The sequence below is a fragment of the Atheta coriaria genome, unplaced genomic scaffold (assembly GCF_025399875.1).
Source record: "Atheta coriaria isolate IRGN ID8LTWV9N9 unplaced genomic scaffold, Caltech_Dcor_3.1 hic_scaffold_7_pilon, whole genome shotgun sequence".
Taxonomy (NCBI): Eukaryota; Metazoa; Arthropoda; class Insecta; order Coleoptera; family Staphylinidae; genus Dalotia; species Dalotia coriaria.
In genome coordinates, this window is record NW_027045449.1 from 5,326,306 (window position 1) to 5,339,582 (window position 13,277).

A 13,277-nucleotide genomic window follows, 5' to 3' on the forward strand; every position below is an offset into this window, starting at 1 on the left:
AATTAAAGTTGAGAATAGGAAAAAACAGCTATGATTTTAGTAATATGTAATTTGGAGGAGGACACAGCAAATGCCACCAACACTGCAACAAATTCTGATAATCAAGATGGGGAATCAGGTCGAACTGTAATTCTTCAACTGATGAAACTGAATTCATTCTGTAAATTAAAATATATTATGAATATATTTTACCAATGTTAATCATATTAAAACATTCCAAAATTAAATTCATATCATATCATATTGTAAAATGTTTGCTCCTCGACTCTTTCTCTTTGCATGCTTTAAAATTTAAAAACTTGGTAGTCTTTAAACGAAGTCAGCTGTTTAGTTGTCATAGTCGTTGTACTCGTCTCGTACCTGTATAATTTATAACCTGTAAAAGTCAATTTTAGTTATTGTGTTTGTTGTGGGTAAAACTTGGTGTTGTTTAATTATTTATTTAGCTGTGATGATTAAAGTAGACGATATTGATATTCAGCCGATTAAACCACCAAATGTACCACCGGAGATTCGAGAAGTGGCTGCTACTACCTCTGCAAACTTATTGCCAGATCAATCCAAGAAACTCTATTTAGTAGCATATGATGCTTTTAAAAGGTGGCAAATTGAAAACAATGCTTCACAAGCATCAGAGTCTGTATTACTAATATATTTTACTGAACTGGCATCTAAACACAAGCCATCATCACTTTGGTCATACTATTCAATGTTAAAAAGTACTTTAAACATTCAAGAGAATGTGAAAATTGACCAGTATCCAAATCTAATTGCATATTTAAAACAGCAATCAAAAGGATTCACTCCTAAAAAAGTAAATACCTTCACCACAGAACAAATAAAGAAATTCCTAAGTACAGCACCAGATCTTAAATATCTTCCAACAAAAGTAAGTTTTAAACAATGCTTTAAAAGCATTAAATAAGTGAGTATATTTTTAGGTTGCTTTAATAATGGGAGTCATGGGGGCATGTCGATCCAATGAACTCTATAATATGAAATTGAGTGATATTGAAGATGTAGGTTCACAAATGATTGTTAGTGTTCCAAATGCAAAAACGAGGAGACCTAGGCAGTTTACTCTTAAAGACTCATTTTTTAATATCTGCAAGAAGTATATGAGTAATAGAACTGATTCTACTAATATAAGACTGTTTCATCAATACAAGAATATGAAGTTTACAAATAAAAGAATTGGTTTAAGTACATTTTCCAGAATGGGCAAAGATATTGCTTGTTTTCTCAATTTGCCCAATCCTGAAAAATACACTGGCCATAGCTTTCGAAGATCCTCAGCTACAATATTAGTAGATGCTGATGAAGAGGAGGATATAATCAGTTTACAAAAGCATGATTGGAAACCTTCTTCGGTAGCTGAGGACTATGGAGCTGATTGCAGTGACAGCCCTTTAAAACAAATAAATCATACAACAACAAAAATGAAAGATACTATTAATTATGAAGAGAGTAGTTCAGGTGAAGAAGAGCAATCTGATTTTACTCCAAATGAATCAAATGTGATTATTCCAGCTAGATTACCTGTAGTTTTTAATAATTGTTCTAATTTAACGATTAATATTAATAATAAATAGACGGGTTAGTATGGGAAATTGCTTCACTATTTTATGGCAAAATAAAAAATCCGTCCATCCCTTCAAACCCTCTAGAAGTGCCTGAAATGTACATTAAAATTTTGTATTTTCATACAATTGTAAAAATATGGTGTGGAAAACTCCCTGTATTTAGTAAAATCGTATATTTATTTAGAGGTTCTCATCGTTATAATGTAGTTCAAGAGTCATTTTACACTAAGCATACTTTTACAATCTTTAAAACCCTTTAGAAGTGCCTTACCTATTTGAATGCGCTAGTTTTCTACTAATTTGAAAACATGGTGTTGAAAATGCTTCATATCTAATGAATTAAATCACTTGTTTGAAATGGTTTTGCGGCATTATTGTAGTTCAAGAAACAATTTTTTCTATGCATGCTGAATTTGTCAATTTACTATATTAATTTTTGATGCAGTAATTAAATAATGTCGTTACAAACTTTGATTTGCATTTCACAAAAAATATAGTGTTGGTAAGGCGTGCAAATTTCAATTACAATATTTTGTAAGAAATTCTTGAAAGTCAAGTACAAACCAAGTGAATGTATACTACATACCATAGATACTTTAAAATAACTTATAGTGGTGGCAATCGAAAGAACTATAAAAGGATAAATAATGTGTTTGGTTTATCATTCACATTTCAAGTAGTGATATCATCATAAAGAACAACGCAAACATGTTTTTTAAGGTACTACCAATTTAAGTTTATTAGCATATTTACTAAATATCTTTCGTTTATCTAGGTTTTCGTTTTTGCAACAATTATTGGTTGCGGTATTGCTGTCCCACATGCCACATCTTATGCATCTGTTAAACAACATTATAACAATCACGACGATTATAATGATCATTACTATCCATATAATGCTGGTTTTGTAAATGGATATGGTATTGATAATAACGACGGTCTTTACAACGGTCACTATGCTGATTACTACGGGCATCATGATGACCACCATGACTACTACGCACACCCACAATATGCCTACAAATACGGTGTTGAAGATCCACACACTCACGACATCAAATCTCAAGAGGAACATCGTGATGGGGATGTAGTCAAAGGACATTACAAACTGGTCCAACCCGATGGTCGCATTCGCATTGTTCACTACACCGCTGATGACCATAATGGTTTCAATGCAGATGTACAATACTCTGGTCATGCCGAACACCCTACATACCATCACTATTATTAAACCAAGCTGTCATGTGATAATATAAAAAGAATGTAACTTATTTCTATATAAAAGCATTAGTATTCAATAAAATTATTCTATATCAACTGAAATAACGCATATATTAATTAATCAGGAATCAATATATATGGAAATACCTATTTCAACTATTAAAGATGTCAATTGGAGCTAACAATTTAAAATTGCCTCAAGATTCGACTCACCAAGTATTTTGGTGTGACACTTCTTCCATACGAACAACGAATAATTACCCTTGTATACTTGAAATACTGGAAGCATTTTGGAGGTACTATGCTCAAAGTAAATGAATTAATATAAGGAATTAATTTATCATTTGTATATTTGACATTCTGGTACATTAAATACTTTTGTTAAATTCTAGTTTTACTATGTTTTGACAATACTTAAATAAATACTTAATATTAATTAATAGATTCTCCTAATTTGAAAGTGCAATTCTGGTACTGGTTTCTCGCATCTTGGCACCTGCTTAATCTTGTTATACTCCTAATTCCATGCATTGTTATAATTGAATCATTATTAAACAAATATTTCTATTGGAAACGTACCAAACAATTAAAAGTTATGTTAATATTATAAGTTTTTCTCGTAATCATAGAAAATTGAAAATATTTAAATGAAACTTTTTCTGAAAAACTTGATTAAAATAGTTACTATTTTCCATAATTTTAAATACAAATGCCAAGTAAATATGCATTCATAATGAAATAATTAGTGCATAACGCCTGTACTAATTTTAGTAGCAAATATCTAGATGACCTTGAAGGATTAAAATAATTTTACACATTAATCTGCAATCGGCCATTCGAATAAACAATACACAGGAATTTAGTACAAAATCAATGCCCAATTACGACATCTGTACGTAATGTCCATTGCGGTTACTTGCAAAATTGCCTACGTAATGCGCTAAGACTATGTAGCAACAAATTCTTGAGAGTCAAGTACAAGTCCAGTGCACCCAATATAGATCGCAATAATTAATTTGCATTAAGTGGTGAGTTTACTTGGAGGTGGAAATTATAACAACTATAAAAGATTCAGAGAGTGCCCAATGATCATTCACCTGTCAAAACGTGAAACAATACTAATCAAAACCTAAAGATGTACTTTAAGGTAAAAAACTAAGTTTAATTATTCTTTGTTATCATAATATATAATATGTTTATTATAAATTATTTAGATTTGTGCTCTTGCTGCCCTTGTTGGCTGTGCCCTAGCTGCACCCCACGCCACTTCGTATGCTTCTGTAACCAAACACCATAATCATCATGGCGACTATCATCATGATTACTTACCACAGTATGGATCTGCGTACGCGGGTTATGGTTATGGATACGGAAACGGATATGGTTTGGGTTTAGGAGACGATTACAATGGATACTATGGTGGATACAACGGCGGATACTATGATCATCACGATGACCATTATGATGGCTACCATTATCCACAATATGCCTACAAATACGGTGTTGAGGATCCTCACACACACGACATCAAATCTCAAGAGGAACATCGTGATGGAGATGTTGTCAAGGGGCATTATAAGCTTGTTCAACCCGATGGTCGTACTCGCATTGTTCACTACACCGCTGATAAGCACAATGGATTCAATGCTGATGTTCAATATTTAGGCCACGCTGCTCATCCATCTTACTACAAATATTATTAACATGTGATTATATAAAGGCTTTAACGATATGATAAAAAACTAAAAAGATGTAATTTTATTAAATAAAAAAATGATATTTATGTAAAGAAAGTTTGTTGAGGTTTAATTAATTTGATTTAGAAATTTAAAACTAGTAAGGCTAAAAAATAAGAGGAGGAAGAAAAAAATTATATAAATTTAAGAGGCATTAATTTGTTAAATCAAATATATTTTCTCAATATTCAGCAGCAATGTTCCTGCTGAATAGGCAAAATCAGTTTTTCGGTGTGATACGGACGTTTCTCTTTTCTACTCTTGGCTACACTATACGCTAGTAAAGGTTTCAGCTGAAACACTATTTATAAAATGAACCACGAGATGGCGCTAAGGTTGCGCACCAAAGATACTTTACTAGTGTATACCAATGTTTGTATGTAAACATGTTTTTGTTGTTGCGTTGAACGATCTTATCACAAAAGCGATAGTGACCGCGTGGCTGAAGTCAGTTCAGTGCACACGCAGTTTCATTCCGGCTACAGAGTGAATCGCGCGTGAATCTACTTCGCGACTTGAGATTGTAATTCGTTAAATTGTGTTTTATTTAATTTGCTATTGTATTTACACGAATCGTGTGTGAACGAGATCTTGTTTGTGAGTGGTATCTCGAGGAATGTTCATCAATCGAGAAATATTTGTCGGCTCACCTATTGGTTAGTGAGGTTTTATTCATCTGTGGGGATTACCTATATTTTGCAACATTGGAATGTAAGTAAGTAAAATTATTTCGAAACTTATTGCTGACCACAATGATTGTGTTAGATGTGTTATCCCCGACGAGATATAATCATCATTACATTATAGTGTAAATCTTATGATACTTATGATAGTTCTTGGTCCATCAACCGTCGCTTACGTATCTTACTTAAAGAGAATTCTTGAAAAAAATACAATATCTAGGGGAAGGGGGGGAAAAGTGGGCCCCTGGGGGCAAAGTGGGCACCCTGAAATTCAGGTGGCTTAAAAAATTGAGGGGCAAAGTGGGCACCCTAAATATTTTGAAAAATAAGAGAGGAAAATAACTCACATCAACAAATTCGAAGTAAGAAATAAAAAAAAATATATATATAAGCAAAAATTGATACAAAGGTAATAGCAAAATTTTTATGGGTGGGGGCCCACTTTGCTCCATATTCTGAATTTTTTTTTATTTTGATAGAAACGGCTTATTAATATTGAATACTGAACAAGGATGTAAAAAATAGTGTAACGAGTGAAAAAAGGTAAACAAATTCCCTTTTTTCGCTTTTGATGAGACGTGAAAAATTTGATAAATTTGTTATTTTTCTTACGTATATTAAGAATTTGAAATCCATTCTTGTCGTTGCACCGACAAGTTGCCGTTGAACACCGTACGAGACAAGCGCCAAATGTGACTCGTGTTCCGAGCACCGTATAAACGAAGCGGTGGAAGTAACTCGATTCAGGGCACCGTATGAGGCTAGCGGTAGAAGTGACTCGCGTTCAAGGCACCGTATGAGGCTAGCGGTAGAAGTGACTCCCATTCAAGGCACCGTACAAGGGCAGCGGTAGAAGTGACTCGCGATCAGAGCACCGTATGAGGCTAGCGGTAGAAGTGACTCCCTTTCTGGACACCGTACGAAGGTAACGGTACAAGTGACTTGATTTAGGGCACCGTATGAGACTAGCGGTATAAGTGACTCAATTCAGAGCACCGCACAAGAGTAACAGTAGAAATGAGTCGTATTTATAAAATATAAATTGTTTTTGGACATTTTAGCCCAGGAAATTTAATTATTTTATATTTAAACCTGATAGAGATTTTTCCAAACTTTCTTAATCTTCAATCCGTTTGTCGCTAGCGCAATTCATTACATTATTATTTGTTACCAAAACTACTAAAAAAATATGACGCAGAACATAAGGTATACAGTAAACTACGAAGACAATTAATTATTTAGGACTTTGGCTTTGGGATGCCAATAAATTCTATTCTTTCGCCGAGAAATATTGAAAGTAAAAGTAGATTTCGTGTATGCTGGTTATTTCCACATTGTGAAATTTTAGTTTTGTCTTTTCAACTACGAGTTTTCTTGTACGACTGATGCGTGATATCGTTGCATACCGGCCTTGTATGAACACGTGAACATTTTTAATCGATTTGCACTCCTTATCATCATAAAATTAAGAAGTTTCTTGTTGACCTTCTTGTACGTTGAATAGTTTATCGTTTTCGCAGTCACAGTACATCTTAATATTTATAAAGAAATAGTTATTTTTATCGTTTTTATCGACTGTATTCCTATGCAGCGACAACGCAGTTTCGATCGCAGGTAAAGTGTCTATTGCAATTCGTGTACAAGGTCGCGTGCCATCGACAAGCCGGCTTTGCGCATCTATTACTTTTGCCTGAGGGGTTCAGGCGCGACGTTGCTTGCTCGGCTGCGGCATACGCTATCAGTGGACTGCAGCCAGTATTGTGCTGGTCGTTGGATGGTCCACGTGTATTTCGTGCGACTTTTATCGTTTAATCGACCTTCTCCTTTCTACATATGCATTATATTCGATCATCAATCGACTATTTAGTTGTAACTTGCATCTGCCGTGTTTGGTAGTGATTAATTGTGCGTTTCATGCCCAAATGTTGCGAATAACAAGTCACAGTTGGCGTGTGTTGGTCCCCGCGTATTTTAGGAATAAATAGTGTTGAGTTTACAAGTAGATTCAATTTTGAATGGACACTGCCTGGCGGTTAGCCATTTTTTCTCCGATGTGTGAAAATGAGCATAATATTAAATCTTATGAAATATTTAAAATTGTTTTCTTTTATTTACAGCGCTTGGGGAGTCTTGAGTGCCATGAGCTCTGTATTGGTAAGTTTAAAAATCAATTCTATTTCTTTTTCAAACTTGCGAATCGTACTTTTGTATGTTTTCTTTTATCGCGTTCCACATGCGTGTCGCCAAAATTTATTCTTTTGCATTTCATAAAATTTGCCGTTGAAAATGAATGCCGAACCCTTCAAAATATTTTAGTTATTTCTTCTTTATATGATGTAGTAAAAGTCCTTTTTCAAGATGCACCCTTGAAACCCCGCGAATTTCAGTCCTAATTGTCTCAAAATCGCCGCGAAAGTTTGCTCTTTTCTAGCATTTTTCAAAACTTACAATGGAAAACTGGTCATATTTCGCGAACACTTTGCAATTGTTTAGTTATTTCTTCTTTATGCGTTAAAGCAAAAGTCCTTTTTCAAGGTGCACCCTTGAAACCTCGCGAATTTCAGTCCGAACAGTCTCAAACTGGCCGCGAAAGTTTGTTCTTTCCTAGAATTTATCAAAATTTACGGTGGGAAACTGGTCATATCTCGCAAACCCTTTCCAATATCTTAGTTATTTCTTCTTTATGTGATAAAGCAAGAGTCCTTTTTCAAGATGCACCCTTGAAACCCCGCGAATTTCAGTCCTAACAGTCTCAAAATGGCCGCGAAAGTTTGCTCTTTTCTAGCATTTTTCAAAACTTACGGTGGAAAACAGGCTATATCTCGCGAACCCTTTGCAATATTTTAGTTATTTCTTCTTAACGTGATAAAGCAAGAGTCCTTCTTTAAGGTGCACCTTAGAAAACTCGCGAAATTCATTCATAACTGTCTCAAAATGTCCGCGAAAGTTTGCTCTTTTCTAGCATTTTTCAAAACTTACGGTGGAAAACTGGCCATATCTTGCGAAGTCTTTGCAATATTATAGGTATTTCTTGTCTATGAGATAAAGCAAGAGTCCCTTTTCAAGGTGCATCCTTGAAAACTCACGAAATTCAGTCCTAACTGCCTCAAAATGGCCGCGAAAGTTTGCTCTTTTCTAGCATTTTTCAAAACTTACGGTGGAAATCTGGCCATATCTCGCGAACCCTTTGCAATACTTTAGTTATTACTTCCTTACGTGATAAAGCAAGAGTCCTTTTTCAAGGTGCACCCTTGATAGTTTGCGAATTTCAGTCCTAAGGGTCCCAAAATGGCCGCGAAAGTTTGCTCTTTTCTAGCATTTTTCAAAACTTACAATGGAAAACTGGTCATATCTCGCGAACACTTTGCATTTGTTTAGTTATTTCTTCTTTATGCGTTAAAGCAAGAGTCCTTTTTCAAGGTGCACCCTTGAAACCTCGCGAATTTCAGTCCGAACAGTCTCAAACTGGCCGCGAAAGTTTGTTCTTTCCTAGAATTTATCAAAATTTACGGTGGGAAACTGGTCATATCTCGCAAACCCTTTCCAATATCTTAGTTATTTCTTCTTTATGTGATAAAGCAAGAGTCCTTTTTCAAGATGCATCCTTGAAAACTCACGAAATTCAGTCCTAACTGCCTCAAAATGGCCGCGAAAGTTTGCTCTTTTCTAGCATTTTTCAAAACTTACGGTGGAAATCTGGCCATATCTCGCGAACCCTTTGCAATACTTTAGTTATTACTTCCTTACGTGATAAAGCAAGAGTCCTTTTTCAAGGTGCACCCTTGATAGTTTGCGAATTTCAGTCCTAAGGGTCCCAAAATGGCCGCGAAAGTTTGCTCTTTTCTAGCATTTTTCAAAACTTACAATGGAAAACTGGTCATATCTCGCGAACACTTTGCATTTGTTTAGTTATTTCTTCTTTATGCGTTAAAGCAAGAGTCCTTTTTCAAGGTGCACCCTTGAAACCTCGCGAATTTCAGTCCGAACAGTCTCAAACTGGCCGCGAAAGTTTGTTCTTTCCTAGAATTTATCAAAATTTACGGTGGGAAACTGGTCATATCTCGCAAACCCTTTCCAATATCTTAGTAATTTCTTCTTTATGTGATAAAGCAAGAGTCCTTTTTCAAGATGCACCCTTGAAACCCCGCGAATTTCAGTCCTAACAGTCTCAAAATGGCCGCGAAAGTTTGCTCTTTTCTAGCATTTTTCAAAACTTACGGTGGAAAACAGGCTATATCTCGAGAACCCTTTGCAATATTTTAGTTATTTCTTCTTAACGTGATAAAGCAAGAGTCCTTCTTTAAGGTGCACCTTAGAAAACTCGCGAAATTCATTCATAACTGTCTCAAAATGTCCGCGAAAGTTTGCTCTTTTCTAGCATTTTTCAAAACTTACGGTGGAAAACTGGCCATATCTTGCGAAGTCTTTGCAATATTATAGGTATTTCTTGTCTATGAGATAAAGCAAGAGTCCCTTTTCAAGGTGCATCCTTGAAAACTCACGAAATTCAGTCCTAACTGCCTCAAAATGGCCGCGAAAATTTGCTCTTTTCTAGCATTTTTCAAAACTTACGGTGGAAATCTGGCCTTATCGCGCGAATCCTTTGCAATATTTTAGTTATTTCTTCTTTATGTGATAAAGCAAGAGTCCTTTTTCAAGGTGCATCCTTGTAAGCTGGCGAATTTCAGTCTTAAGGGTCTCAAAATGGCCGCGAAAGTTTGCTTTTTTCTAGCCTTTTTCAAAACTTACGGTGGAAAACTGGTCATATCTCGCGAACCCTTTGCACTATCTTAGTTATTTCTTCTTTATGTGATAAAGCAAGAGTCCTTTTTCAAGGTGCACCCTTGAAAACTCGCTAAATTCAGAACTAAGTGTCTAAAAATGGCCGCGGAAATTTGCTCTTTTCTAGCACTTTTCAAAACTTACGCTGGAAATCTGGCCATATCTCGCGAACCCTTCGCAATATTTTAGTTATTTCTTCTTTATATGATAGAACGAGAGTCCTTTTTCAAGATGCACCCTTGAAACCTCGCCAATTTCAGTCCAAACTGTCTCAAAATGGCAGCGAAAGTTTGATCTTTTCTAGCATTTTTCAAAACTTACGGTGGAAATCTGGCCATAACTCGCGAACCCTTTGCAATATTTTTGTTATTTCTTCCCTACGTGATAAAGCAAGAGTCCTTTTTCAAGGTGCACCTGTGAAAACTTGCGAAATTCAGTCTTAACTGCCACAAAATGCCCGCGAAAATTAGTTCTTTTCTAGCATTTTTCAAAACTTACGGTGGAAATCTGGCCATATCTCGCGAACCCTTTGCAATATTTTAGTTATTTCCGAACCCTTCAAAATATTTTAGTTATTTCTTCTTTATATGATGTAGTAAAAGTCCTTTTTCAAGATGCACCCTTGAAACCCCGCGAATTTCAGTCCTAATTGTCTCAAAATCGCCGCGAAAGTTTGCTCTTTTCTAGCATTTTTCAAAACTTACAATGGAAAACTGGTCATATCTCGCGAACACTTTGCAATTGTTTAGTTATTTCTTCTTTATGCGTTAAAGCAAAAGTCCTTTTTCAAGGTGCACCCTTGAAACCTCGCGAATTTCAGTCCGAACAGTCTCAAACTGGCCGCGAAAGTTTGTTCTTTCCTAGAATTTATCAAAATTTACGGTGGGAAACTGGTCATATCTCGCAAATCCTTTCCAATATCTTAGTTATTTCTTCTTTATGTGATAAAGCAAGAGTCCTTTTTCAAGATGCACCCTTGAAACCCCGCGAATTTCAGTCCTAACAGTCTCAAAATGGCCGCGAAAGTTTGCTCTTTTCTAGCATTTTTCAAAACTTACGGTGGAAATCTGGCCATATCTCGCGAACCCTTTGCAATACTTTAGTTATTACTTCCTTACGTGATAAAGCAAGAGTCCTTTTTCAAGGTGCACCCTTGATAGTTTGCGAATTTCAGTCCGAAGGGTCCCAAAATGGCCGCGAAAGTTTGCTCTTTTCTAGCATTTTTCAAAACTTACGGTGGAAAACTGGTCATATTTCGCGAACCCTTTGCAATATTTTTGTTATTTCTACTTTATGTGATAAGGAAAAAGTCCTTTTTCAAGGCGCCCTTGAAAACTCGCGAAATTCAGTCCTAACTGTCTCAAAATGGCCGCAAACGTTTGCTCTTTTCTAGCATTCTTCTAAACTTACGGTGGAAAACTGGTCATATTTCGCGAATCCTTTGCAATATTTTTGTTATTTATTTTTTATATGATGGCGCAAGAGTTGAAGATGCACATTTGAGCTCATGCAAAATTTGGTCTTAACTGTCTCAAAATAGTCGGGAATTTTTTGCATGTTTTAAAACTTGCTGTTGAAAATTTTGAGGAAATTTTTTATTTTTTATATTTTGTAATACTCGGAGTTAATGTCAATTTTATATACCACGCGTTTTTGGTACACTCGGTGAATGTAGTTTTGTCCGTATTTATTTTTCAACATCTTCGTGAACATAAACAACTGTTATCTTCAGCGAGTTTACACCGACAAGAGTTGCACTGATACATAGAAATTATTTAACATTTGCTGTATATTTATGCGTATTTGTATCCAATATATTAAAGATAATTGCTTTATTAAAAGTAGAAGGTAGATATCATATTTAACTTATCGTGATCGATATGTTTTGTCTCAGCCTTATTTTATAGAAACTAATGCGTAATGTTTTAACTCTCATTTCTTACAGTGAATATTTAAATTAGGGGCGGTGTTGTGATTATGCAATAAATTATTGATTTGTAATGGTAAATTAAATTCCTGATTTTCTCAATCCTATTACATCCCAAAGCCAATAAATTCTTTTCTTATGCCGAGAAATATTGAAAGTAAAAGTAGATTTCGTGTATGTCGGTTATTTCAACATTGTGAAGTTCTAGTTTTGTCTTTTCAACTGCGTGTTTATCAGTACGTTTGTGTATAAACAACTTTTTTGTTCGACAGACGCGTATTACCGCGACGGCAGTTATTTCACCGCGTTTTCTGCGAGCGTGTCTCTCAAATCGCGAAGTGTTTTGAGGTTTTAATTGGTTTAATCGTCGTGTATTCTTTCGGTCATCAGCTAAATATTTGCAACGGGCATGTGGGTGTTTTGTGTGATGATTTGTGGCGGTTAGAGTCTTCTTAAGTGCGAAATAAATATCCGTTAATCGATGCGCGAGGTTTAGAATATATTCCGGGATAAATAATCTAGGTGTCTAATTAATTTTTTCACGAAAAGTTAAGGCGGTTTCACTTAAATTGCTTATTAAATTTGAGGGATACTAATTTTCCTTGTATTATCTTGCAAATTACAAACACGTGGTTGCATTTTTATCAGAATTCCTAGTCCCGTTTCCGAAAATGACATGCATGATTTAATTATTACAAACACCGTTTTTAAAATTATGTGAGGATTATTAAAATGACATTATTCATGTGGTCGACCACGTTCACTTTGCCGTCGGCCGTCGGCTCGGTTATCTTTTCGCTGAATACGTGAACGATTTTAATCGAAGTGCAGTCGTTAGCATCTTCAAATTAAGAAATTTCTAGTTGACCTAATAAAATCATGAATAGTTTTTCGTTTTCGTAGTTATTATAATGTATGTGTTTTATTTTCGTAGCAGTTTTTGCTCAATTTCCACTTGATTTTCGGGTAAAATCTTGGATTTTATGTTAAAACATTGTTGTTTATTTGTAAATTTCTCGCTTCATGCCTTTGTAGGTTCTAAAATTTTCTTTTTACAACACCCTGTATATTAGTTTTTTTAACACTGCGTACAAAATCGCCTGTGTTTATTATTATTTGGTGCTCTCTGTTTTGAACTTGAGATTTTCTATCTGAAACACTCTGTATATTCTTTTTCCGTCCTTTGTGTGCGCGAAATTTTTGCTTAAACTGTTGATTTAAAGATTTTCCGCTTTGTACTTTGAATACTTTAGTGTTTACAGTTTTTTATTTGTACTTTTCTTTTATAACACCCTGTATATTTGTTTCCATTTTCAATCACCTAGAAAATTGGCTATTCACTAAG

General features: G+C 35.0%; 2 protein-coding genes across 3 annotated transcripts; both read left to right on the forward strand.

Moving 5' to 3' along the window:
• Positions 1-324: 324 nt before the first annotated feature.
• Positions 325-2,909, forward strand: LOC135795432 (uncharacterized). 2 transcript variants are annotated; one of them, XM_065307118.1, is made up of 3 exons: positions 325-889; positions 942-2,303; positions 2,359-2,909. In XM_065307118.1, exons 2-3 carry the CDS (start codon positions 2,292-2,294, stop codon positions 2,812-2,814), a joined length of 468 nt encoding a protein of 155 aa, XP_065163190.1. In that variant the 5' UTR covers positions 325-889; positions 942-2,291; the 3' UTR covers positions 2,815-2,909. The 2 variants fall into 2 exon arrangements, with proteins under 2 accessions (XP_065163190.1, XP_065163189.1); XM_065307117.1 differs by lacking the exon at positions 2,359-2,909 and having other exon boundaries at positions 942-1,610.
• A 1,007-nt stretch (positions 2,910-3,916) lies between these two features.
• LOC135795434 (adult-specific cuticular protein ACP-20-like) lies at positions 3,917-4,597 on the forward strand. The gene is made up of 2 exons (XM_065307120.1): positions 3,917-3,951; positions 4,019-4,597. The coding sequence occupies exons 1-2, from the start codon at positions 3,940-3,942 to the stop codon at positions 4,505-4,507; spliced, it is 501 nt and encodes a 166-aa protein (XP_065163192.1). The 5' UTR covers positions 3,917-3,939; the 3' UTR covers positions 4,508-4,597.
• The last annotated feature ends 8,680 nt before the right edge of the window (positions 4,598-13,277 follow it).